This window comes from Odocoileus virginianus, chromosome 22, assembly GCF_023699985.2.
Source record: "Odocoileus virginianus isolate 20LAN1187 ecotype Illinois chromosome 22, Ovbor_1.2, whole genome shotgun sequence".
NCBI classification, from domain to species: Eukaryota; Metazoa; Chordata; class Mammalia; order Artiodactyla; family Cervidae; genus Odocoileus; species Odocoileus virginianus.
This window is the reverse complement of record NC_069695.1, coordinates 37,039,493-37,067,415: the sequence shown is the minus strand read 5'-3', so window position 1 is coordinate 37,067,415 and position 27,923 is coordinate 37,039,493. Positions and strand designations below refer to the sequence as shown.

Genomic DNA, 27,923 nt, shown 5'->3' with positions numbered 1-27,923 from the left:
TCTTAAAAGGTTTGGGTCAGGCCTTTAGGGAGAACTGCCTTGGAACTCAGTAAGAATGAGAACATTAAGTTTTTCTGTCTGCTTAAGAGGAGATTCCTAGCTTAGAAATCCAGGTTCAAAGGTCAGGATGGGAGGATGAGAGGACAGGAATGCATTTTCTGGGGTGGAACACCATTAAAGCTGTGTCATATTATGTCACTTATTTATTGACGTAGTTTTTGAGGCATAGTCTTCTTGTGTCTTATACCAGATATTTCCCAGAATTCTCTCAGATGACTTGGTGCATTTTTCCAGTTTTACTTATGATATCTTGGTTTATTCATTTGTAGCATGCCTTCCATGACTGCTTTTTATATCTAGTGACACTGGGAACTAATCTGCCTCCTGGACAGTGCAACTTTTTTGAGTTCCCAGTTAGCTTAGACTGATATTGAGGAGATTACAGATGTAGAGCTGGATAAATAGCCGTCATCAGACTGGAAGAATTAAAGGGTATACATGAGAGAAATAGATTTCTAACTAACTGAGATAGCCAATGGGCCATTTTCTTCAGACATACTGAGTTGGGGGAAGCTTTGCAGTAATTGCAGCACGCGGCCTCAGTAGCTGTGGGTCACGGGCCCAGTTGCTCTGAGGCACGTGGGATCTTCCCAGACCAAGGGTGGAACCTATGTCCTGTGCATTGGCAGGCAGATTCTTAACTACCAGACCACCAAGGAAGTCCCTGGGTTTTTTTGTTGTTGTAGTTATTGAGTTGTGTGAGCTCTTGGTATGTTTTGGAAATTGAGCCCTTGTTGGTCGCAGCATTTGCAAATATTTTCTCCCAGTTTGTACCTGGGTTGTCTTTTCCTATTGTTTATGGTATTCTTTGCTATGCAAAAACTTTTAAATTTGATTAGGTCTCATTTGTTTATTTTTGCCTGGGGACACCTCAGAAAACATTGGCATGATTTATTCAGAGAATGTTTTGCCTATATTCTCTTCTAGGAGTTTTGTTATGTCGTGTCTTACAGTTTTAAGTCAGTAAGCCATTTTGAGTTTTTTTTTTGTGTATGATCTGAGGGTGTGTCCTAACTTCACAGATTTACATGCAGCTGGTTGTTCCATTTCTCCAACACCACTTGCTGAAGAGACTGTCTTTCCCCATTTTATAGTCTTGCCTCCCTTATCAAAGATTAATTATCTGCTGGTGTGCAGTCTATTTCTGGGCTCTCTATTCTCCATTGATCCACATGTCTGTGTTTGTGCCAGTCTCACACTGCTTTGATTACTGTAGCTTTTTAGTATTGTCTGAAGTCTAGAAGGGCTATGCCTCCTGCTTTGTTCTTTTTCCTTAGGATTGCTTTGGCAATTCTGAATCTTTTATGGTTCCAAATAAATTTTAGAACTATTTGTTCTTGCACTGTGAAAAATGTCTTGGGTAATTTGATAGAGATCAGATTGGCTCTGTGGATTGCACTTGGGTAGTATAGCCATTCTGACCATATTAATTCTTCTAAACCAAGAGTATGGGATAACTTTGCAGTTTTTTGAATCATCTTCGGTTTCCTTCACTAATGTTTTGTAGTTCTCAGCATATAAGTCTTTCACTTTCTTGATGAGGTTATTCCTAAGCATTTTTTTGTTTTTGGATGTGACTTTCAAAGGGACTGTTTACGTTCCCTTCTCAGATATTTCATCGTCTGTTTAAAGAAATGCAACTGATTCCGGTGTCCTGCTACCTTACTGAATTTGTTTATCAATCCCAGTCTTGTTTTGTGTGGTCTTTAGGGTTTTCTGTATATAGTATCATGCCATCTGCATATAATGACAATTTTATCCCTCCCTTACCAATTTGAAATGGGCTTCCCAGGTGGCACTAGTGGTAAAGAACCCACCTGCCAACACAAGATGTGAGAGATGCAGGTTCGATCCCTGGGTCAGGAAGATTCCCTGGAGGAGGAAATGGCAACCCACTCCAGTATTCTAGCCTGAAGAATCCCATGGACAGAGGAGCCCAGCAGACTACAATCCATAGAGTCGCACAGAGTCAGACATGACTGAAGTGACTTCACAAGCACCAGTTTGAATTTTAATTCTTTTCCTTGTCTGATTGCTCTGGCTAGGATTTCCAATACTGTGTTGAATAGAAGTAGTGAGAATAGGAATCCTTGTCTTCTAGAATTTAGTGGGGATGCTTTCAGGTTTTCACTGTTGAGTATAGTACTAGCCATGGGTTTGTCGTACATAGCTTCTATTATGTTGAAATATGTTCCCTCTGTACCCACTTTGGTAAGAATTTTTATCATGACTGGATATTTAATTTCATTGAATGCTTTTTTTCATCTATTGAGATGATTGTGTGGTTTTTATCTTTCCTTTTGCTGTGTAGTGTATCACATTGATTCATTTGCATATGGTGAACCATCCTTGTATGATTTAATCCTTGGATGAACCCAACTTTGTTGTGGTATATGGTCTTTTTTATGTATTACTGGATCTGGTTTGCTAATATGTTGTTGAGAATTTTTGCATTTATATTCATCAAAGATATTGGCTTATAATTTTCTCTTCTTTTTGTACTACTTTTGTCTGGTTTTGGTATCAGGTGATGGTGACTTCCTAGAATGTCTTTGGAGTGTTCCTTCCTCTTCGATCTTTTGGCAGTTTGATAAGGATCTATGTAAGTTCTTCCTTGCATGTTTGGTAAAACTCGCTGTGAAACCATCTGGCCCTGGACTTTCTTGTAGGGAGGTTTTGTTTTTTTTTTTTTTTTAATTACAGATTCTATTTCACTTCTAGTGATTGGTCTTTTCAAGTCACCTATTTCCTCTTGATTCAGTTTTGGTGGGCTGTGTGTTTCTAGAAAGTTGTCCATTTCTTCTAGGTTGCCAAATTTGTTGACGTATAGTGTTCATATAATTGACATATAAATGTTCTCATAGTTTTTTTGTCTTTCTTATTTTCACTATTTGAATCTTCTCTCTTTTCTTCTTGGTGACCCTGGCCAGATATTTGTCAGTTTTGTTTAACCTTTAAAAGAACCAGCTCTTTGGTTTCTATTGATTTTTTTTTTTTAATTAGTTGGAGGCTAATTACTTTACATCATTACAGTAGTTTTTGTTATACATTGAAATGAATTAGCCATGGATTTACATGTATTCCCCATCCCAGTCCCCCCTCCCCTATTGATTTTTTTCTATTGTTTTTTAGTCTCTGAAAAACAGAGAGTATTTCCTCTCTGATGTTTATTATTTCCTTCCTTCTGCTGACTTTAAGTTTTGTTTGTTCTTCTTTAACTAGTTCTTTTAGGTGGTGGATTAGGTTGTTTGAGATTTTTCTTGTTTCTTAAAGTCCTGTATTGATATGAAATTCACTCTAAGAACTGCTTTTGCTGCACCCCATAGATTTTGTATAGTTGTGTTTTCATTGTCACTTGCCTCAAGTTATTTTTTTTTAATTTCTTCTTTAATTGTTGACCTGTCGGTTTTTAAATAGCATATTGTTTAGTTTCCGTAGAACTTCTTTTTTCTCATTTCTTTTTCTGTGGTTGAGTTCTAATTTCATGCCATTGTGGTCAGAAAAGATACTTGAAATAATTTCTATACTCTTAAATTTATTGAAGCTTCTTTTGTGCCCTAGGGTGTAATCAGTCCTAGAGAATGTTCCATGTGCACTTGAAAAGAATGTGTATTCTGCTTTTTTTTTAATGAAATGTCCTGGAAATATAAATTAAATATAACTGTTCTATTTTGTCATTTAGGATCTCTGTTACCTTGTTGATTTTCTCTCTCAAAGATCTGTCCATTGATGTGAGTAGGGTGTTAAAGTTCCATACTATTATTGTATTACCATCAACTTCTCCCTTTAAATCTGTTAGTATTTTTATGTATTTGGGTGCTTCTATATTGGGTGTTTTGGGTGCTAAAATTACTGCAGATGATGAGTATGGCCATGAAATTATAAGATGATTGGTTCTTGGCAGGAAAGCTATGACAAACCTAGACATTGTGTGACAAAGCAAAGATATGACTTTGCTGACAAAGGTCCATATAATCAAGGCTTTGGTCTTTGCAGTAGTCATGTACAGATGTGAGAGCTGGACAGTAAAGAAGGCAGAACACTAAGGAATTGATGCTTTCAAACTGTGGTGCTGGAGAACTCTTGAGAATCCCTTGGACAGCAAGGAGATCAAAACAGTTAGTCTTAAAGGAAATCAACCCTGAATACTCTTTGGAAGGACTGATGCTGAAGCTGAAGCTCCAATACTTTGGCCGCCTGAGGCAAACAGCTGATTCATTGGAAAAGACCCTGATGCTGGGAAAGATTGAAGGCAGAAGGAAAAGAGGGTGACAGGATGAGATGGTTGGATGGCATCACTGATTCATTGGACATGAACTTGGGCAAACTCTGGGAGATGGTGAGGGACAGAGAAGCCTGGTGTGTTGCAGTCTGTGGGGTCATGAAGAGCCAGACACAAGTTGGCGACTGAGCAGCAACATCATATTGGGTGTGCAAGGAGTCAGACATGACTGAGCATGAGCGTACAGTACATAGGTTGGGTGCATACATGTTAACGAGTATAATATCCTATCCTTGTATCGATCCTTTTATCTTTATGTAGTGTCTTTCTTTATCTTTCTCTGTAGCCTTTGATCTAAAGTCAATTTTGCCTGATAGGAGTTTTATGACCCTCGCTTTCTTATAATTTCCATTTGCACAAAATGTCTTTTTTCTTCCCCTCACTTCAGTCTGTGTTTGCCCTTTGCCCTAAAGTGGGTCTCTTGTGGACAGCATATTGTAGTCTCTTATTTTTTTATTTAATATGCCACTCTGTGCCTTTTGACTGGAGCATTTAGCCCATTGACATTTAAGGTAGTTATTGATAGATATGTAGTTGCCATATTAAACCCTATTTTCATGTTTTTATATTTCATATTTAAATTTTCCTGATTTTATATTTCTTCTTTGTCCATTTCTGTTTTTTCTTTTGTAGTTTTATGATTTTCTTTTGTTTTACACTTATGTTCTCTTCTCTTTGGTTTTTGTGAATGCATTGTATGTTTTTGCTTTGTAGTTATCCTGTTTTCAAGTTTGTTAACTCCTTAAACTTGTAGTCATATAGACTGAAACACATTCTTGGAAAAAAAGATCTACATTTTCCTACTCTTATTTCCCACATTTTATGATTTTGATCCTCTTTTACATCTTCATATTCATCCTTTTGCTGTTCATTGTGTTTACCGCTTTTACAGAAATTTTTTACTTTATTTTTAAAATCAGTGTACTGGCTTATTTAAGTGATTTACTCTTTCCTGTAGATTCTTACTACTTTCTCTATTTAGAGAAAATCTTTTAATATTTCATTTAAGATAGGTTTAGTATTGCTATAGTCTTTGAATTTTTGCTTATCTGAGAAATCCTTAATCTCTCTTTCTATTCTAAATGACAATCTTGTTGGGCAGCGGATTCTAGATTGCAGATTTTTCCCTTTCAGGACTTTGAATATATCTTGCCCGACTCCCTTTTGGCCTGCAGCTGTTTCTGTAGAGAAATCAGCTGGTAGCCCTGTTGGGGTTCCCTTGTAATTAACTCTTTGTGTTTCCCTCGATGCCTTTAGAACTGTGCCTTCATCTTCGGCCGTCTTTATCATGTATTGGTGGAGGTCTGCTTGCTCTCCCTTGTGTGGGACCTTCTGTGCTGCTCGTACCTGGATATTGCTTCCTTCTTTGTGTTCGGGGTGTCTTCAGTCACACTTTGTTCAGATACGCTTTCAATTCCCTTTTCTTTATCTTCTCCTTCTGGGATTCCTATCATGTGTACATTGGCATACTTTGTATTATCCCATAGGTCTCTTATATTGCTTCCATTTTTTAAAATTTGGCTTTCTGTCTGCTGTTCTGACTGGGTGATTTCCATTATTCTATCTCCCAGATCATTTATTCATTCTTATGCATTATTCATTCAGCTTTTCATTACCTTTAGCTCAGCTTTTGTCTCAGTGAGTGAATTTTCTAATTTTTCTTGGCTCCTCCTTATAGTTTCTAGTTTCCTTTTACAGTAATGTGCATTTCTCTCAATAGTCCTTCTTAACTTCTTCAGTATTTTTATTATCTCCTTTTTGAACTCATTGTCTATTAGAATGAAGAGGTCTGTTTCATTGCTTGTTCCTTCAGGGGAATTCTCTTGATCTTTTATTCAAGAGTGGTTCCTCTACTTCATGTTGCTTATATTTCTCTTGCTATATGAGTTTAGGAGAAACAATTATCTATTGTGGTCTTGGAGGGCTATTTGTATGGAGGAGCATCCCTATGTAGCCTGTGTAGATTTAATACTTTTTGATGTGAGAGCTGTTTTTGGTGTTGATTCCTGTTGTCTCTTTCCTCAGTGTATGCTGGCCACTGTCCCTTTGATAGGAGGAGTGACTGGTGGTGTGGCGGCCAGAGCCTGGTTATTGATCAGGGCTTCCTCCTTGCTCTGCGGTTGTTGCCGCCCTGTCAGGAGCTGGGTCTGTTCTCCCGCTGTTGGAGTGGAAGCCCCAGATCCGTTTCTGAGCTCTGGGGGGAGGTAGATGGGATTGGAGCCCTCGCACTGGGAGACGAGCCAGAGCTGTTCCCCGCGTGAGTGTGCTTTGCCATGTCACCTGGCACCTCCCCTGCCACCTTACGAAGTACACTGTTGCCAGCACTGCCCTGGGCCCCATCTCAACTTTGGGAATGCCAGCAACCGGCCCTGGGGTCCCCCAGGCATTGTTTCCACAGGACCACCGATGCAGATCAACCAGAGTCAGGTCCCGGGGCCACATCCATCACTCATCTGGGCCCGGCGGGAGCTACAAAGGCAGTGCAGACTCTGGCCCAGCCCAGTCCCCGGGGCACATGCCCACAAAGCCCCTGACCGCTGAGGCCACCCCCGTTCCAGCCCTGGACACACCCAGCGTCCACACTGATGTCCTACAGGCACTGAATTTACAGAGCCAGTGGCAGAGGTGTAAGGTTGTGGCTTGCACAACCACAGGGTTAGATTTCAGCCCTACTTCCCAAGTTTCATGGCTTCTGAGGCTCAGCTGTGGTTTTAGCCCCACCTCTGCAAGTGGGCAACCTGCTGGCATTTACTCTCAGCACCCCCAAAATGGTGACTGGGCCACAAGAGCCTTTGGAGGCGGGAGGCCCTGAGGCAGCAGCTAGGAAGACATGTTCTCACAGGGCCCGTGGAAGCGGGGCCAGTACAGAGAAAGAAGCTATGATGCCAGCCTCGCCCCCCACTTCATGCTCCGCTTAACAGTGGCGCTTTGCTTCTGTTGCCCACCTGGGTTTCTTCCGTGAACACCTCCGTTTGCAGCTGTACCACACTCCAGCCCTTTCAGGCTATCTCTGCACAGCCAGCAGCAGTCCCCTTCCTGCATCTGCTCTCTGCTCCCCAGGTTCCAGTGCCAGCCCCACTCACACCAGCAGACCTGCGTCTCAGGCTAGGGCGCGCAGGCAGTGGTGCGGGCCCTCTGCAAGTCTTGCTCTGCCCTGCCTCTCGCAGCCTGATTGCTGGGTTCTCCTCTGAGCCTCTGAAGCTCGCTCTCTGTCCCGGCTCCTCTCCCTGCTGCTGAAGTGGCTTCATCCCGCGGGAACCTTTCCTCTTGCCCCCACACTCCCCCCGCCAGGGGTGCAGGTCCCATCCTGCTCCCCTTCTCTTTTCTTTTTTCTTACCTGGTTACATGGGGCTCTTTCATGTCCTCTCAGGGGTTTGAGGTCTTCTGGTAGTGTTCAGCAGGGGTTCTGAGAGAACTGTTCCATTTGTAGATGTATTTTTGATGTACTTGTGGGAGGAGGTGAGTTCCATATCCTTTTACCCTGCCATCTTGTTTAGAGCTATAGAAAGATTCATCCACTTCTAATATTTCATGATTCTTTGCTGCAAATGTAGGAAGAAAAGGTTAAAACTAAACCCTAAATGGCTATCTATACCTGCTGCATTCTCCTAAAACTAGAAAAAAAAAAATGGACAACGTCTTTTTATTTTAATGTATCTCACCTTTTTTTTGTTGTTGTTCTTTAAACAATAGTTTCAATCTGCTTGGTTTTGTGCAGTTTTATGATTCACATTCCCTGTGCCTGCAATCTGCCTTTTATAATGATGGTAGTTCGTGGAATGTCTGCACCAAGCTTTTCATCTTTTGTGCACTGTGAAGGCGTCTGTCTCAATTTTCATAGCATCCCAGGGTCAGGAGGGTTCTGTTTTTAAATATTTCAGTGACATTTCATAATTCCAGGGTGCAGTACAATTCTTGATTGGTTAGACTTTTCAATTTCCAGATAAAAATTCAGTTTACTAATGGTGAAACTATGGCCCAAGAGAGCAGTTTGGCAGAACATCATCCCCTCTCTTTTTAGCCTCACTTTTTCTACAGTCTTCAGGGTGGGTTCTGAACCTTCTTGCAGATGTGGCCCTCACATGCCCCTGCTCTGAATGCATTGTCAGCATCCCAGATGGGAGAGAGCAGCCTGCAGCAGCTTGTCACGATGGCCCCTCACACTGTGCACTCACTCTGCCCCCACAGTTCTCCTGTGACAGCTAAGTCCCCCTCCCGCTCTCCAGTGCCTCACTTCCTCTCTCCAGACCAGCAGCTGCCTGAGAGGGTCTTCCCCATCTCTTCAAAACTAAGAACAGAAATAAAACTTTCAGCCTTACGTGTATTTTGAGAGGGAGACTGATGGTTGTATGGAGAAAGCGTGGCTGCCTCTCCTCTGAGTCTTCAGCAACTCAGCTCTGTCCCCAAACTTGGATACCCCAGCCACCAAGACAACAGGTTCTGGTTAACCAGGCCTCCCCTCTCCTTAGGAAGGAGTTTGAGAGTGCAATGGAGAGTTCTCCAGGATCTCACCCCATCCTTCCACAGCCCTTCCCCTGGAGGAGTTTCAGTAGGTGCAGGCGTCCCTGCCTCAGTTTCCAGGTAGGTCTCAGTGCTCCTCCTCAGTGGCCGTTCTGGGCAGCCCTTCCTCTGCTTCTGTTGCACATGGGCTCACAGGAGCCTGCCCACTGTGGATAAGCACCTACGGAAACAATGATTTCCATGTTCTGGCTGTGGCTCTTTGCTGAACTGATCCTCCCTCCCCGGCCACCCCCACCCCCTAGTGAAGTGGCCTCTGGAAGACAGGGAACGATGGGGCACAGGATTCTCACAAGTACAGCAAGTGAGCAGGAGGCCATAGACGGGCTCAGGAAGGCTCCAGGAATCAAGCTGATGACTCCCAAAACATCACAGTGGCTCAGTCCGTCCAGGTGATAAAGCAGTAACACAGCTTGTGGTGGACTTTCTAGCAGAGCTTAAAGAAATTATTGTAAATAGCCTCCTCAGGAGGCAGGAAAAAAATCAGAAGCTGGGAATTATGTAACCGAGTCATCACTGGGATAAAGGGAGACTGCAGTCCCGGGGGGATGCCTCTCTTACTTCACACACTGGTCAGCAGAGTTATTCTCCCTTCCTGACTTTCTCTCGGATCCTCTCTCATCCTTACACTTCAACTGCCATTTGCTTTCTGCCAGTCTTCCTCCTTCCCCTTCTTTTTCATCCCCTAAAAATAGAGACTGACCCTAAATCTGGCAAGAGAACCCTTCTGAAGTGAGTAGATCTCTCCCTGCAGAAGAGCAGTCTCTTCCCACATTGTGCAGGAGAGAAATGAAAACGGCAGTATCTCTGAGCTGCCGGCCAGGGCATAGGAGCCACCCACACGTGATGCCCCTGCAGCTCAGCCCCGTGTCCACAGAACACCTGTTGCCTCCCACAGCCAGCCTCCGCCATGTGGAATCGGTTGACATCTGCAGGCTCTTCCGTGTTTTTCTCCTTCATCTGCCCTCACTGAAGCAACTGGAGACTTCAGTTACTCAGCCAAGCATAAAGAAAGTAATGATAATTAGGTCAGTCTTCTATATCACACTGCTCATGACAAAGCGCTCTTACAATAAAGAATGATGTAATTAATAAATTTATTAACAAAATTTTTTTTAATGTTTTAAGTAAAAATAAAGGTGGCTTCCGCCCTGGAAGCCGCGCTCGGAAGGAAAGGCTGGAAGTACTGCAGGAGCCGCCACTTGGGCCCCCAGGGGTAAGGTCCACAGCAAGGAGGCGGCCCAGCTGAGGCCACAGTGATTTCTGTGAAAACGAGAGCATGTTCACTGTTTCTCTGAATTTGGTCTACTTGACATTTTGCTTATTTATGTGAGTATTTGAGATGTTTTAAACACTTTATTTCACTGTTTTCTATTTTTATGAATTTTGAGTAAGTTTTTAAAGTACTAGTATAAAATAATACCAAAATTTCTTTTTTGAGTGAAATAAATACTGTGTGTTATAGTCACTACTATTGAAGTTCTCCAGCAGAAGTTAAAGGTGAACAGTGCCCCCAGACCTTCTCGGCGGGGATCTTACGGAATCTGGGTTGAGAAGTAGGTTCCTTGTGTCCACCATTAGATGGCACTAGTGACCAGCATCTCATATTGATGCTGACCTTTGGGGAAGACAGAAGGATCAAGAACTTTGTCAGAATACTGATAACTATCGACTTCCTGTACTAGGGTGCCATGGGTCAGGAGAAAGGTATTTTGCATGCACACTTTTCTCTCAGAAAGCACAGACTGTGCAATACTGGAGGCATTAGGAGAAAGCCGTAAACTTGAAATAACTTACTAAGCAGGAAAAAAATGTTTAGTGCAAGGAGTCAGAGAATTCTTTATGTTACCCATCTCTGAAATTGAGAACTTGATGGTGAAGAGAGAGAAAAAAAAAAAATGACTAGATCAAGAAAATGAAAATCCTGTTTCTTTAAAATGACAGCTCTTATATTGTTGTTTAGTCACTAAGTTGTGTCTGACTCTTTTGTGACCCCATGGACTATAGCCCACCATGCTCCTGTGTCCATGGGATTCTCCAGGCAAGGATACTGTACTGGGTTGCCATTTCCTTCTCCAGGGGATCTTCCTGACCCAGGGATTGAACCCACGTCTCCTGCGTTGACAGGCATATTCTTTACCACTGAGCCACCAGGAAAGTTATTGTGTTCTTAATAATTTTTTTTTCTTAATAATTTAAAAACCTTGCTTAAAATTACCTGCAAGCTTGAAGCTTGCTGCTAACATATCTTCAAGATACTATACCCTGAAACCATAGTAATTACCCTAATTACCTAGTCTTCTCTCTTCCTGCCAGATTCCTAACTTCTCCCACCTCTAGTCTTTTTTTTTTTTTTTTTCCACCTCCAGTCTTTTATAGACTCAGTTTTAGAGATTATATTTAAACCTGGATTCACAAAGTTTGACAGTCAGGGTCACTCAGCTTGTTGCAGATTTGGGAAATAAATTCAGATCGTCCTGTTACACTCAACTTCTTCACACATTGGGTACCTGGAATTGACTGACAGTGTGACCTAAACAAACCTGATACAAGCAGTGTTCAGTATCACATCTCAAAAGGGTCCAGTAAGCAGAAAGTTTGGAAATTACCCCTCTGCCTGTATAAACATGACAAGAAGAAAGAAAAGTAATTAGAGAACTCATCCTTCTGTGTTCAGTAGTTTGATTGGCCAGAAAAGACTGGCCAGATGCATGCAGAAGTGTGAGTTACTTAGAATTTAATGGGTGCTCCTAGTACCTCCTGAAAGGAATCACAGCTTTTTTGGATGATTTGCTATTCATATGAAATATTTGTTTATATTCTATTGTGCTTCTTTTTAAGAACTTTCAGAACTATTAAATTCATTGCATTAAATCTCTAGACGTATATACTTTTTACTTTAATCAGTTCTCACTGATCCAACAATTTGTTTCAGGAAATAAGTTATGAGCATGGTTCTGAAATTTACAGAAGTGATTGCTTTGTTATAGCATCATCAGAACTGTAGCGTCTCTGTGACACCAGGTTCCTGTAGGTTTTAAGTGTGCAGGTCTTTCAGCTCCTTGGTGAAACTTATCCCTAACTATTTCATTCTTTTTGATGCAAATAAGATTGTTTTCTTTTTCTTTTTTTAGATTGTTTTCTTAATTTCTCTTTCTGATAGGTGGTTATTCTTGGTAGAAAAGCAACAAAATTTTTATATTGATTTGGTACCCTGCAGCTTTACTTAATTCATTTGTTCTAAAAGTTTTTTGGGGGAGTCTTTAGGATTTTCTCTATGTAATACCATGTCATCTGCTAGTAGTGATAATGTTACTTCTTTTCTGATTTGGATGCCTTTTGTTTCTTTTTATTGCCTAATTTCTCTGCTTAGGATTTGCAATATTGTGTTGAATAAACTTAGCAGGAATGGCCATCCTTGTCTTCCTGATCTTAGTGGAACAGCTTTTAGCTTTTAACCCATCAATATGATGTTTCCTGTAGGCTAACTTATGTTTCCTCTCTACCTACATGTTGAGAGGCTTTTTGGTTTTTTTTTTAAATCATGAATGGAGTTTAATTTTGTGAAATGCTTTTTTGACCTCTGTTGAGATGATCATATGCTGTTTTTAGTGTGTGTTTGTATTTTGGCTGCATCAGGTCTTAGTTGAGGTACGTGGGATCTTTCAGTGCGGCCCATGGGCTCTGTAGCTGCCGCTCATGGGCTCTCTAGTTGAGGCCCATGGACTCTGCAGTCGCAGTGCACAGGCTGCTGCCCCATGGCCTGTGGGATCCTGGGCTTCCCTGGTGGCTCAGATAGTAAAGAATCTGCCTGTCAATGCAGGAGACCCAGGTTTGATCCCTGGATTAGGAAGATCCCCTGGAGAAAGGAATAGCTACTCACTCCAGTATTCTTGCCTGGAGGATTCCATGGACAGAGGAGCTTGGTAGACTACACACAATGGGGTCACAGAGAGTTGGACACCACTGAGTGACTGAGATTTCATATGTGAGATCTTAGTTCCCCAACCAAGGATTGAACCCGCATCCCCAGCATTGAAAGGTGGATTTTTAACCACTAGGCTACCAGTGAAAGTAAAAGAGAAAGTGACAGTCACTCAATACTAGTGACTTGTACTAGTTTTGGTCTCAGTTTATCCCTTTTTCTCTGGTTCCTTGAAGTGTAAAGTTGCACTGTTCGCTTGAGAACTTTCCTATTTCCTGATACAGGCACTTGCTGCTATGAATTCCCTTCTAGGACTGCTTTTGCAGCATCCTGTAAGCTTTAGTGTATTGCATTTCCATTTTTATTTGTCTCAGGATGTTTTTTAAAAATTTCCCTTTTGATTTCTTCCTTGACCATTGGTTATTCAGTGGCATGTTTTTTAAATTCTACATTTTTGTGAATTTTCCTGTTTCCTTCCTATAATTGAGTCTAGTTTCATACCACTGGGAACAGAAAAGATACTCAATATGATGTCAGTCTTAATTTTGTTAATAGTTTTGTGGTCTAACCTGTGATCTGTTATAACTATTCCATGTACACTTGAGAGAATCTAGATTCTGCCGATTTTCAATAGAATATTCTGTAAATGTTATGTCCGTCTAGTCTAACATGTCTTTATATCCATTGTTCCATTGTGTTGCTGTTTCCCCTTTAGGTCTTTTAATATTTGCTTTATCTGTCTTGGAGGCATAAATATTTATAAATGTTATATCCTGTTGTTGGATTGACCCCTTTATACTGCCCTTCTTTGTCTCTTGTAGGACTCTTGTCTTGTATAACTATCCCAGCTTTCTTTGATTTTCATTTACATCCATCCCTTCACTTTTAGTTTATGTGTTATTACATCCGAAGTGAATCTCTTGTAGAAAACATAGTTCCATAATTTGGCCTCCTTTCTTATTCATTCAGTCACTCTTTGTTTTTTGATTGTAGAATTTATTTCATTTGCATTTGAAATAATTGTTGATAGATACTGCCTTACTGATATTTTGTTCATTGTTTTCTAGCTATTTTATAATTCTTTTGTATTTTGTTCCTTCTCTTGCTTTCTTCCCTTGTGATTTGATGATTTTCTGTAATGGAGTGCTTAGACTCCTTTCTCTTTATCTTTTTTGTGTCTGCTATAGGTTTTTGCTTTGTGGTCATCATGAGGCTTATATTTAAATGTAGCAATCTAAACTGATCACCACTTGTTTGAATGCATTTTAAAGCTTTACAGTTTTACTTTCCCCACCACACATTTAAAAAGATGTCACAATTTACATTTTTTCATCTTGTGGATCTGTTAACAAATTATTCTAGTTATAGTTACTTTTACCACTAAACTATAGTGTGTTTTCATACTTCTAAGTGTCCTATGTGTGCGTGCTCAGTCACTTCAGTCATGTCCAACTCTTTTTGACCCTGTGGACTGTAGCCCACCAGGCTCCTCTGTTCATGGGGATTCTACAGGCAAAAATATTGGAGTGGGTTGCCATTTCCTCCTCTAGAGGATCTTCCCAAGCCAGGGATTGAACCCACATCTCTTATGTCTCCTGCATTGGCAGGGGGATTCTTTCCCACAAGCACCACCTTTAGTACCTTTACTGTGGTTATTTTCTGCTTTGTCTTTGAATCTTCATGCTTTGTCTCTCAGTGATTAACCCACTGCCATGACAACATTATTCTGAATTTAACTATACTTTAACTTTTGCCTGTGAGATTTATATTGTCATATTTTTTCCTGTTACCAATAATTATCACCCTTTGTTTCACTTGAAAGAAGACCCTTTAATATTTGTTGTTCAGTTAAGTTCAGTTCAGTCACTCAGTAGTGTCTAACTCTTCATGACCCCTTGAATCACAGCACACCAGGCCTCCCTGTCCATCACCAACTCCCGGAGTTTATCAAAACTCATGTCCATCGAGTCGGTGATGCCATCCAACCATCTCATCCTATGTCGTCCCCTTCTCCTCCTGCCCTCAATCTTTCCAAGTATCAGGGCCTTTTCAAATGAGTCAACTCTTTGCATTAGGTGGCCAAAGTATTGCAGTTTCAGCTTCAACATCAGTCCTTCCAATGAATACTCAGGACTGATATCCTCTAGGATGGACTGGTTGGACCTCCTTGCAGCCCAAGGGACTCTCAAGAGTCTTCTCCAACACCACAGTTCAAAAGCATCAATTCTTTGGCCCTCAGCTTTCGTTATAGTCCAACTCTCACATCCATACATGACTCTTGGAAAAACTATAGCCTTGCCTAGTCTGACCTTTGTTGGCAAAGTCATGTCTCTGCTTTTTAATATGCTGTCTAGGTTGGTCATAACTTTTCTTCCAAGGAGTAAGCATCTTTTAATTTCATGGCTGCCATCAATATCAACAGTGATTTTGGAGCCCCCCAAAATAAAGTCAGCCACTTTTCCACTCTTTCCCCATCTATTTGCCATGAAGTGATGGAACCAGATGCCATGATCTTAGTTTTCTGAATGTTGAGTTATAAGCCAACTTTTTCACTCTCCTCTTTCAATTTCATCAAGATGCTCTTTAGTTCTTCTTCACTTTCTGCCATAAGAGTGGTGTCATCTCCATATCTGAGGTTATTGATATTTCTACTGGCAATCTTGATTCCAGCTTGTGCTTCTTCCAGCCCAGCGTTTCTCATGATGTACTCTGCATATAAGTTAAATAAGCAGGGTGACAATATACAGCCTTGACATACTCCTTTCCAATTTGGAACCAGTCTGTTGTTCCATGTCCAGTTCTAACTGTTGCTTCCTGACCTGCATACAGATTTCTCAAGAGGCAGGTCAGCTGATCTGGTATTCCCACTTCTTGCAGAATCTTCCACAGTTTATTGTGATCCACACTGTCAAAGGCTTTGGCATAGTCAATAAAGCAGAAATAGATGTTTTTCTGGAACTCTCTTGCTTTTTCGATGATCCAGCGGACATTGGCAATTTGATCTCTGGTTCCTCTGCCTTTTCTAAAGTTCTGGAAGTTCATGGTTCACGTATTGCTGAAGCTTGGCTTGGAGAATTTTGAGCATTACTTTACTAGCGTGTGAGATGAGTGCAATTGTGTGGTTGTTTGAGCATTCTTTGGCATAGCCTTTCTTTGGGATTGGAATGAAAACTGACCTTTTCTAGTCCTGTGGCCACTGCTGACTTTTCCAAATTTGCTGGCATATTGAGTGCCAGCACTTTCATGGCATCATCTTTTAGGATTTGAAATAGTTCAACTGGAATTCCATCACCTCTACTAGCTTTGTTCATAGCGATGCTTTCTAAGGCCCACTTGGCTTCATATTCCAGGGTGTCTGGCTCTAGGTGAGTGATAACACCATCATGATTATCTGGGTCATGAAGATCTTCTTTGTACAGTTCTTCTGTGTATTTTTGCCACCTCTTCTTAATATCTCCTGCTTCTGTTAGGTCCATACCATTTCTGTCCTTTATTGAGCCCATCTTTGCATGAAATGTTCCCTTGGTATCTCTTATCATCTTGAAGAGATCTTTAGTCTTTCCCTTTCTATTCAGTTCAGTCGCTCAGTCGTGTCCAACTCTTTGCGACCCCTTGAATCGCAGCATGCCAGGCCTCCCTGTCCATCACCAACTACCGGAGTTTACTCAAACTCATGCCCATTGAGTCGGTGATGCCATCCAGCCATCTCATCCTCTGTCGTCCCCTTCTCCTCCTGCCTCCAATCCCTCCCAGCATCAGGGTCTTTTCCAGTGGGTCAACTCTTCGCATGAGGTGGCCAAAGTATTGGTGTTTCAGCTTCAGCATCAGTCCTTCCAGTGAATACCCAGGACTTATCTCTTTCAGGATGGACTGGTTGGATCTCCTTGCAGTCCAAGGGACTCTCAAGAGTCTTCTCCAACACCACAGTTCAAAAGCATCAATTTTTCGGCACTCAGCTTTCTTCACAGTCCAACTCTCACATCCATACATGACCACTGGAAAAACCATAGCCTTGCCTAGACCGACCTTTGTTGGCAAAGTAATGTCTCTGCTTTTTCATATGCTATCTAGGTTGGTCATAATTGTCCTTCCAAGGAGTAAGCGTCTTTTAATTTCATGGCTGCAATCACCATGTGCAGTGATTTTGGAGCCCCAAAAAATAAAGTCTGACACTGTTTCCATTGTCTCCCCATCTATTTCCCATGAGGTGATGGGACCAGATGCCATGATCTTAGTTCCCATTCTATTATTTTCCTCTATTTGTTTGCACTGATCAGTGAGGAAGGCTTTCTTATCTCTCCTTGCTGTTCTTTGGAACTCTGCATTCAAATGTTCATTTGTAAAGCTGGTGGTATTCACTGTAAAGCAGGTCCAGTGGTGATGAACTCCCTCAGCTTTTGCTTGTATGGAAAACTTTATTTCTCCTTAAATTCTGAAAGACAGCTTTTCCAGGTAGAATATTCCTGGTTGGCACGTTTTCTTTTCTCTTCAAGCACATTGAAAATATTGTGCCACAATCTTGTGGCCTGCCTAAGTTTCTGCCTAGAAATCTCCTGACAGCTTTATGGGGGCTCCCTTGTATATAACAAGTTGTTTTTCTCTTGCTGCTTTTAAGATGTTCTCCATTAAGTTTTGACAACTTAGTTATAATGTCTCTTTGGAGTCTTCTGTTTTGGAACTCTCTGGGATTCCTGGATCTGTTTCCCACTTTAGGGAAATTTTCAGCCACTATTTCTTAAAATAAGCTTTCTGCCCCATTCTCTCTTCTTCTGATATCCCTGTAAAGGTGTATAGTATTGATTGGCTTTATGTTGTTCCATAATCTCTTAAACTCTATTCACTCTTTCTCTTTGTTTTTTGTTTAAAGCTGATCTGATTAGATGAATTCTAGTACCCCGTCTTCTAGTTCACTGATCCTTTATTTCACTTCATCTAGTCTGCTGTTGAATGCCTTTATTGAATTTTTCAGCTCAGTTGTTATATTCTTCACCTCTGTGATTTCTGCTTAGTATTTTCTTTTTGTTGAAATTCTCACTTTCTTCATGTATTGTCCCCCTGATGTCTGTGAGCATCTTTAAATTACTTATCTTAATTTCATTAGGTCTTTTCTTGGGGTTTTATCTAATTCTTTCACTGGAAACACATTTTTCTGTTTCTTCATCTTTCTTGACACTCTGTTGATTTCAATGCATTAGCTACAACAGCCAGTCATGAAGAAGTGGAGTGACCTTATGTAAGAGATGAAACTTTTTAATCCTGCCCTGGTTCTTGGTTGTCTATCAGACCTTTGTGAATGTTCAGCCTACTTTGCTCTTAGTGGCTCCCAGTAGTTGAGGGTATAATATGACCTGTCAGTGTCCCAAAGAAGAGAATTTCAGCACCTTGATGCAGGCTCATTGGAAACTGGGCACTCAAACAGTAACTTAAAATATGCACGTACGCCCTCTTTCAGGGAGAACTGAGAGAGGGCATTCTGTCTGCTGCCTCTGCACTGAGCCCTAGGTGGACAGCACGTTAAGAACTGTTTTTCCTTTGTTTGCTACCATCCTGTTGCACCATGAACACAAGCCTTGCTGCTCACCACAGCCAGTTATCAAGGGACATGTCCTCTGAGCAGCAGCCACAAAAGCTGGAGCACCAGAGGTTTGCACAGCCTCCTTCCTAGAAACACTGGTGACCTGGGGCAGGACAGAGGGAGAGTGCAAAGGTGGCCCCCACTGGCCTTTGCAGTCTCTGGAGAGGGTTTTAGTTGGCCCATAGATGTTAAATTATAAACTTGATTCTCAGACTACAGTTAAGATCTCCAAACAGGCCTCTTTTCACAGAAATACTGGGTATTTCAATCTGCTGCCTCTGCCCCGTGCCCTGGTGGGGTAGCTGGTTTATTAGAGCACTTTGGGACCTGGGAACATAAGCTGTGTTGGCCAGCAGAGCCAGGCCATCAAGTGTGTCCCCTGGGCAGCCCCTGGGGTGCCAGGCGTGTGTATAAGCTCCTTTCCAGAAGATATCCATGAGGCAGAAGGAGAGCATGAAGATGGTATGGTGCCCACTGGCCTCTCTGGTCTCTGGAGAGGATTACAGTTGGCAGCTTATTGTGTGCTAAAATTAGAAGCCTGCCCCTCAGGCCAAAGCTTTTAAGATAAGCAAATAGGCTTCTTTAAGGAAAAGACTGGGCATTTTAGTTCTACTGTCTCTGTACTGGACCCTGGGGGTATATCCATAGTAATGTTACTGAATCACAAGTGTGTGTGCCCGATGCAGAGTGAGGCCCATCCATACTAAAATATTCAAGTTTGGAACAGAGAACGGTTTATTACAGATTCATACAAGGAGATGGATGGCTCATGCCTTAAGACCCCAAAGTTACTAAAAACTTGCAGCAAGTCCCTTTAAAAGCAAAAGGTGAGAAAGCTGACTGGAGTCACTTCCCTAACGGTCACTCATTGACAGTTGGTTGCTTGGGCTGGGGGGCGTCTACTGAGGCACCAATGAGGTCTGACCAATGGCTGAGCAAGACCTGCTGCCTAGCTGCAGTGTGGAGTAATGAGACAGCAACGGCTGCCTGCTAAGGGCTGTGCTCATCCTGCTGTCACAGTAAGTCCATAGGAGCCCACTGAACACTCTTTCTTAGCTCACTGTGGCCTTGTCTCTTGGATCCAAGCCCACCTGGATTTATGGAGGCCCATCTCTCACATAGAAGTCTTAAAAATTGAGGTGTCACATGCAGGGTCCAAACCCTTTGCTCAGGGAGAATCTGGGAGTTGTGAGTTCCTCTCCTGGTTGTGTGTTACCCTTCCAAGAGTGGATTTTATGGTGACATTGTGATCAGCCTCGCATACCCATTTCAGTATAAGTTTCTTCTTATTCACCCAATGGGTATGTAACAGAGCAGGATGAGCACAGCCCTTGGCAGGTGGCCATGCTGGGCCTCATTGCTCTGCACCCTGTTACTGGGCAGCAGGCCTTGCTCAGCCGTTGCTCAGTGCTTCTGTGGGTCCCGCCCACAGCCAACCGTCAGTGAGAGACCGTTAGTTGTCCTGCTCAGCTATTGGTCAGCACCACAGTAGGCCCTGCCCACTGGTAACTGTCAGTGAGGGACCACTGGGGAAGTAATTCAGTCAGTGATCAGTAGCGTGGTGGTCATGAGATGAAGAGTGAGGTAAGAGGCAGATTCAGGCCGCCTTCCGGAGGCCCTCCAGCTCACCCAGCCTTGGGCCAGCGGGTGAGCTGAAGGGCCCAGGAAACAGACTAGGGGCTACGTCCTGCAGGGCTCCAGAGCCCTCGGTAAGGCCCTCTACTAGCCCTGGCCCCGGCCTTGAGGCAGCAGTGACCCTCTTCCCACATGCTGTCTCTGCTGTCTACTAGCAGTGACCGTCTGTCACAGTCTGACACCTGGCCTCCCCATTTGGGCAGCCTGAGGAGACGGAGGGCTGGTTGGGTTGGGTGCCTTAGTTCCTCAGGGATGACAGCTGGGCGGGAACCTGGCCCTGAGGAGCTGCCAGCTGAGATCTGCCTCCTCTTAGCCAGGACTGGGACCTTGGACGGTGAAAGCTGTGCCTTGCAACTTTGCCCTTCCTGGTCAGGACAGAACATTCATCTGGTAGAGATTAACAGGGACATCATTACCTGATCATGACCTGACCTCAGGAACCAAGGATCTGAACAAGAAGTCTGAAACAACTCACTACGCCCAGCCCTCACCTTTTGCTTTTAAAGCTTTCAGAAACTGTGGGATTCTTAGGCCGTGAGCCACCCATCTCGTTAATGAATCTGTAATCTTTCTCTAATGTTTTAGTATTGATGGGCCTCACTGTGCGTTGGGCACACAGACTTTCAATTTGGTAAACAGAAGTCACTCAGATAGTTTCTGGGTTTCTCTCTGAGGGAATTATTGTTCAGTATATAGCTGTGGATTGTGTGTCAGTGACATGAGATGAGTCGAGAAGCCTGCTTTGTGGCCATCTCATCCCAGAATTCTCCAGTTTTAGAGGTAATTACTCAGTTTTAGGGATCTGAAATAGTTCCCACGTGCTTTGAGGCATAGCCTTACACCCTCCTTCAGCCCTGACCTAACACTCAGCTGCTCTGTGGTTCTAGAAGAATAACTGTGTGCTGCCTGAGGATCTGAAGAACTTTTACCTGATGACCAACGGCTTCCACATGACGTGGAATGTGAAGCTGGATGGTGAGTCAGCCTTCTTGCTGTGAAGGAACACTTCCCTGGCTGAGAGCTTAGGGGAACAATTCTGGGGGCCTTTATAACTCAGGAGTCTGAATATGGACAGTGTATGGGGGTATCCAGATGCTGTAATCATCTCCCAGCAGTAACCTGTGCCATCATTGCCTCACCCACCACGTCTGCGGCCCCTGTGCCAGGGTCTGCCCAGTACCTAACCAGAAGCTAAAGTTAGAGGCTTCCTATTGGCCTGAGATGTTGGGGAAAATTAATCTCTACACAAAAATCCTGAGCTACCTTGAAATTAAAGCCTTGGAGGAGTCCACTTTGGAGCTGTCTCCTCAGGGTGAGCTGCAATGACAGTCTCTGGTGGTCATAAGAGGGGCTCCTCCCTTCATTCCTAGCAGGCTGGAGATCTCAGGGCTCTGACCTCTCCCTCACATCTCCTCAGTCTAAGTTATCCGCCACCTCACTTCACAGGTTATCATCCTGGTATCTAATACATCCAGGAAAAACACTTCTGTTGTGGATGTGGGAACTCAAAACTTGGTACATGTAAGAGATTCAGGCATTATGCAGGCATGAAGGTCAGTGCTACACATTTAGGTGAAAGCACTAGTAACATTTCATAGGCTGGGAAATCCTGATCTAGCCACTGGGGTACAGCTCATTCCTGACACAGACTTCCCTGTCCTTAAGAGGACTTTATAATCTCCAGACTCCAGCCACATCCCCAGATCTGCTTTGGTCCTTGGGAATCACCCTGCACCTCTTCTTGCTGCCACTAGGATGAGTAGTTTCTGCAGCCCAGCAGATCTACAGAACTGACCCTTCACTGCGTCTACCTCCTGAGTTCACTTTTTAGGTGATTCTCCAAACCTTCCTGTTTCTCTCTCTGCTGACCAGAGGCACACTTTATAACTTACTCCTAAGCATTTAACGTGAACTTAGAATCATTACCTCTGATGGTCTAGGAACCATGGTGTCACCAAAAGAGAGTGGCCAGAGGCTGGAGTGACTGTCAGATCCTCCCTTGCCCATATCATAGAGACAGGCTAACCCTTTCAGAAAAGAAACATTTCATGAAGGTTTTATGAGTCCCTATTCATTATTAATACTTTTTCTAACTTAATCCTCCCAAACTATTTTCTTCTCCTCATCCCCATTGCCATACCTGTTTTTTACTGGATAGCCAAAATCATTAACAAAACCTAGCACAGGCAGCTTCTGATGTTTACCTCCTTCCTTAGTGGTCTTTTCTTCTTGGACATTCCAGGCTACACACCAGCTGCAGTCATTCCAGTATTTTAGCAGTCATATGTCGAAGTCTTAGTACACCACCCCATGCCCAGCACCTGTATTATAAAGATTCTGTATGACAGATAAGAAAAATAGATCATCTTTTTTGTGCACATGAATCACAGAAAACTGGAACTAAGCAAGAAGGCTTTCAAGAAAATGTGCTCCATTGAGTAAAAAATGACAAGTAAAGGGGGAGATAGTTTCCACAGTGGAAGCTTATGACAAGAAGGGTGGAAGTGGTCAGTTATATAATTAAAACTGTTACTTTGGAAAGTATAATCCTTCATTCTGGATGGCAGGAGCAAAAATATTTTTCAGTCCTTTGATCTTCAAACAGGCTCCAACCCTAAAATTCACAGTTCTTTTTGAGAATCCCCTCTTAAAATTTCCTTTGGTGCTCCACCCTAACACATGCAGTGGGGACTCTTCACTCAAGGCCCCAGCTGTTTTTTGGTGTTTTTTTTTTTCTTTTTTTTGCATAAAAGATGAAAGTCTGGTGCTTCAGAGCATGTAGTACATTGATTCTCTTTTTTCCACTTTCCACTTCCATTCAATTCCTCAGCCCTGGGATCAAATAATAACTGGTCTTAAGTTAGTCAAGCAGATCCCCTTTTGTTGACCATGGTAACTAGCTTATTATTCCATTTAATTCTTTTTGTTAACATTCCCATAGAACATACCATTCCATTGGGCAGCATGGCAATTAACAGCATCTCAAAACTGACTCAACTCAACCAGTCTTCCATGTACTCACTTCCTAACGCACCAACTCTGGCAGACCTGGAGGACGATATACAAGAAGGTAACTGGGGGAACTTCTTTGAGTTACAAATCAACCTGCTTGTTTCCATTTTATAATATTGAAAATAATAGAAAGACATTGTAGCATTGTAACTTGTTCCCCTAAAGGCAAAACCTTCCCACTCATGGCTTCTCTGAACCATGGGAGTAAGGTTAAAAACAAACAAACAAAACAAAACAAAAAAACCAGCCTGTGTCAAAAAAGGAAATTTTCATCAAGAAAATGCCAGGGTTGGGGTCTTTGTTTTGTATCCAGTACCCACTTCAGTCCCTGCCACATAGTAGACAGTTAATGAATTCTGATAAGTGAATGAATGTTATGGATTAAACTTCAGTCCACATTTCAGTGTTGAGACGTTTCAGGGACCGTGGCAATCTAAGTACAGCTTCCTGTCTCCCTTCAGGCTCTTGGCCACTTCTGACTGAAATGGCTTAAATTCAAATGGCTGCTAAAGCTATAATCAATTATGTAAAAGTGAGGACTTCTTCAGTCAGAATTGTGTTTGGCTGCATATAACAGACCCCCATTACAATGTTTAAACTAAAGAGGAGTTTATTTTTCTCATAATAAGAATCTGGAACTAGACTGGTGTAGTTGCTTGAGAAACTCGATGATAAAGTCTCCTCTGGATTCCTGGCACACCAGCCTTCGGGTTTGGTTTTCATTCTCATGGTTGAAGAATGTCAGTTCTACCTCCAAGCTTCAAGTCTGTGTTTCAGGCAGGAAAAAGAAGAGTAAAGGGCAAAATAACTGTCTCTTGGCAGAATATTTCCTTTTTTGTCAGGAAAATGGTAGTTTTCTCAGAAGCCCCTCCCAATAGCCATTGTCCAGAATAGAGTCAGAAGGTTACCCATCCCTACAAGGGAATTTGAGGAGGTAAGTATTTTTAGCTGTGTAGTAGTGCCTCTTCAAATTAAATTGGAGTAGAACTGGAGTTCTAAAAGGGAGAATGAATATTCAGTAGGTAACTATAGCATCTCTAGTACTAATGCCTTGGAGTGCATCGAAGTTCTGACAGAACTGATGATAGTCTTTCTCCTTCAACTGGACAAGCATCTGGATAATCAGAAGAGGAATCCGAGGGCTGAGACTAGAAAGTTTTGGGCCCTGAGAAGAACCTACACTCAGAAATGTATGGAATCCTCATGAGTGGGAAAAAGGTCACATTTTCTTTGTGTGTGTGTATTGGGGCTCTCTACTCCCTCAAAGGCAAAGACGCTGGTAAATAAGGGGAATGGGTGTACCCTGCCCTTGAGGCTGATAGGCAGCAGTAGACTAAATGACAGAAATGATTTCGCGGGACCTCAGCATAGGACTTGAGCTGGGGTAGAGACCACATTGTCCTACGTATTCATGGGGCTAAAAGTCACTTGGGCTTCTGGCACCTTCTGGGTTCATGCTTTATCATACAACTCTGTTTCATTAAATTTAAAAATGCTGACTTTCCTCAGGAGACTTAGCAGTTAGAAAGAGGACAATCAGGAAGAAATATTAGAATATACAACCAGAGAAGTAACACTGCTAGAAGACACTGATGAACACCTAAATAAAAATAAGAATAAGAACACTTCGACATTTAAGACAGCACAAACATTTCCTATAGAAAAAAATCAAAAACTCTTGATTAAACAACTGACTAGATGAGTTGAATAAGAGTATAAATATTGAGACCTGAGTTAATAGCCTGAAAAAGCAAGTGCAAGAATATCTAAAAGCACAGATAAAATACATTTTAAAATGAGAAATGACAGGAAAAGTGGAAGGATAAGAGAAACAGAAAATACAATCAGGTGACCTTCCAGTGGAATTCTAGGTGCTTAAAAAGGGGAAAAAGAATAAGTTACAAAAGGAATAACAAATAAGCAATAATAAAGGAAAATTTGTATTATTCAGTCTGCGGATTGAAAGGGCTCTCCTGGACTCCAGTTGAATTCAGGAGAAAACAGAAACCTAGACATTACATGATGCATAAAAAAATCACAAGCTTCTAGGCAAAAATAACAACTTATATAGAGAGAATAATCAGACTGAATCAGTCTTCTTACCTGTAACAGTTGCAAACTAGAAGATAGTAAGAAAGAAAAAGCATAAACAGGTTGAGAGAAAAGGAGTGAAAATCAAGAGTCCTCTATATATAGACCAAATACAGCTCTCAGATTATTAAAAGAATATTAAAGTTTGTGTAAAACTTCATAAATACTCTAACCTGAAGACAAATGGAATGGAATGGAAATCTCTAGATGTGGCTCTATAAAGAGGAAAGGAAACAAGACATTAGTGAACCTCCTATGAAAGAGACTGGGCTTCCCTGGTGGTCCAGTGGGTAAGAGTCTGACTTGCAATTCAGGGGACACGGGTTTATTCATGGACAGGGAAGATCCCACAGGCCATGGGGCAGCTAGGCCTGTGTCCCACAACTACTGAACCCATGCTCTAGACCCGCAAGCCACAACTACTGAACTGCACGCCCTGGAGTCTGTGCTCCGCAACAATAGAAGCCACCGACCGCAACTGGGAGTCTGTGCGTTGCTGCTGGAGAAAGCCCAAGCACAGCAGTGACAACCCAGCACAGCCTGAATAAAGAAATATGTAAATTAAGGCTAAAAAAGAAGACTAAATTAAATCTTACTGTTCAGGAACATAACCTTACCACCAGACCACCTTTCCTGCCTCCCAAGAAACCTGTATGCAGGTCAAGGAAGCAACGGTTAGAATCAGACATGGAATAACAGACTGGTTCCAAACTGGGAAAGGAGTACATCAAGGCTGCATACTGTCACCCCACTTATTTAACTTATATGCAGAGTTCAGTTCAGTTCAGTCACTCAGTTGTGTCCAACTCTTTGCGACCCCATGATCACAGCACTCCAGGCCTCCCTGTCTATCACCAACTCCCAGAGTCGACCCAAACCCATGCCCATCGAGTCGGTGATGCCATCCAGCCATCTCATCCTGTCATCCCCTTCTCCTCCTGCCCCCAATCCTTCCCAGCATTAGGGTCGTTTCCAACGAGTCAACTCTTTGCATGAGGTGGCCAAAGTATTGGAGTTTCAGCTTGAGCATCAAACAGATCAGGACTGATCTTTAGGATGGACTGGTTGCATTTCTTGCAGTGCAAGGGACTCTCAAGAGTCTTCTCCAATACCACAGTTCAAAAGCATCAATTCTTTGGCATTCAGCTTTCTTCACTGTCCAACTCTCACATCCATACATGACCACTGGAAAACCCATAGCCTTGACTAGACAGACCTTTGTTGGCAAAGTAATGTCTCTGCTTTTAAATATGCAGAGTACATCATACGAAATGCTGGGCTGGATGAAGCACAAGCTGGAATCAAGATTGCTGGGAGAAATATCAATAACCTCAGATACGCAGATGGCACCACTTTTATGGCAGAAAGCAAAGAGGAACTAAAGCGCCTCTTGATGAAGATGAAAGAGGAGAGTGAAAAAGCTGGTTTAAAATTCAACATTCAAACTTAAGATCATGGCATCTGGTCACATCACTTCATGGCAAATAGATGGGGAAACAGTGGAAACAGTAAGAGACTTTATTTTCTTGGGCCCCAAAATCACTGAAGATGGTAACTGCAGCCAAGAAATTAAAAGACATTTGCTCTGTGGAAGAAAAGCTATGACAAACCTAGACAGCTTATTAAAAAGCAGAGGTATTACTTTGCCGACTAAGGTCAGTTATTTCTGGTGGACTGAAGTCCAGGTGTAAGTCACATGTGCATCCCAGAAAATGTTAAATCCCCAAACTGGACTAATTTGATTCCAGTATGAATATCCTAGGGGGCCTGGCATTCACTCACACACATTCACTCTAAAGAAATGTTCGAAAAAGTGACTGTCAGTGGTTGCAAAGCTCAGTACGTACACTAAAAACCATTGAATTGTACACTTCAAATGAGTAAATGGTATGGTAGATGAATTATATCTCAATATAAAACTCATATAAAAGTAAACTTCTTCCCTAAAAACAAGAAAACATTATCCTAGACCCCATTGTTTTTATAAATAATTTTTCAAAAATAATCCTCCTGAATATGAACCAGGCACATGAATAAACACAATACCATGAACAAGAACTAGCACCAATAATGTAACAGGAGGAGATCCACTGGTACTCCCAAGGATGAAATTATTAGGCACAAGATATAAGACAATGTGCTAATGTGCAAATGAAGATAAAACTAAAAATTCAACAAAGAACTAGTAACAGGGACATTGTAGATTTGACCTTATGATTCTGGTCATAAGGCATACTATCTTTCAAACAGATCAGGACTTGTGCAAATAATACTCTAAACTCTGAGGAAATTTTTAAGATAATTACACTTAAAAGGACTAGAGAGTAACCAGATATAAGCAGAAACTGGAGTGGCATCTACAAATGGCAGAAGGGAATCACACTGAATGATTTTACTATTTTTGTAACTTTTTGCCTGAGGGTAAACCCCAGATAGCATCAGTTAGGGCTGCTAAAACTTGGTAGGAGCCTACAGTCTGAACTTTTGATTTCATCCAAGATGAAATAGCAGAGACCAAGCTTCCCACCTGAAACAAAAAACAAAAACAAATGTAAAAAAAAAGTAAAACAATGGATTTCAAGATAGCATCTTGCAGGGAAGGATGATGAGTTCTGAATGATGGGAAACAAATGAGGTGGCCCCCAGCTTATTATCTGAAAGTTTCCCGTTGACGGCATAGAGAGCGAAACCAAGCAGAGCCTGTTGTGCCTGTTAACTAAGAAGAGAGAACTAAGAGCCCAGCTGGGTGAAGACAGCTCACAGGACTGAGTAACAGGGAGGAACGAGCTGCATAGAGAACTGCCGAGGACCCTCCTCCAGTATTC

The 27,923-nt window shown here is 42.2% G+C and overlaps 1 protein-coding gene across 5 annotated transcripts in view; it reads left to right on the top strand.

The window, feature by feature from the left end:
• The window catches only part of TPGS2 (tubulin polyglutamylase complex subunit 2), a 64,730-nt gene that overhangs the window by 21,894 nt on the left and 14,913 nt on the right, over nucleotides 1-27,923 (top strand). For 2 of the 5 annotated variants that reach the window (XM_070452869.1, XM_020869557.2), the window contains exons 3-4: nucleotides 20,883-20,970; nucleotides 22,937-23,065. In XM_070452869.1, coding sequence (XP_070308970.1) covers nucleotides 20,883-20,970; nucleotides 22,937-23,065 — 217 coding nt within the window. Of the gene's footprint in view, nucleotides 1-19,271; nucleotides 19,380-19,836; nucleotides 19,945-20,703; nucleotides 20,776-20,882; nucleotides 20,971-22,936; nucleotides 23,066-27,923 lie in introns of those variants that run through there. The other 3 variants (XM_020869559.2, XM_070452870.1, XM_020869558.2) reach the window with 3 other exon arrangements.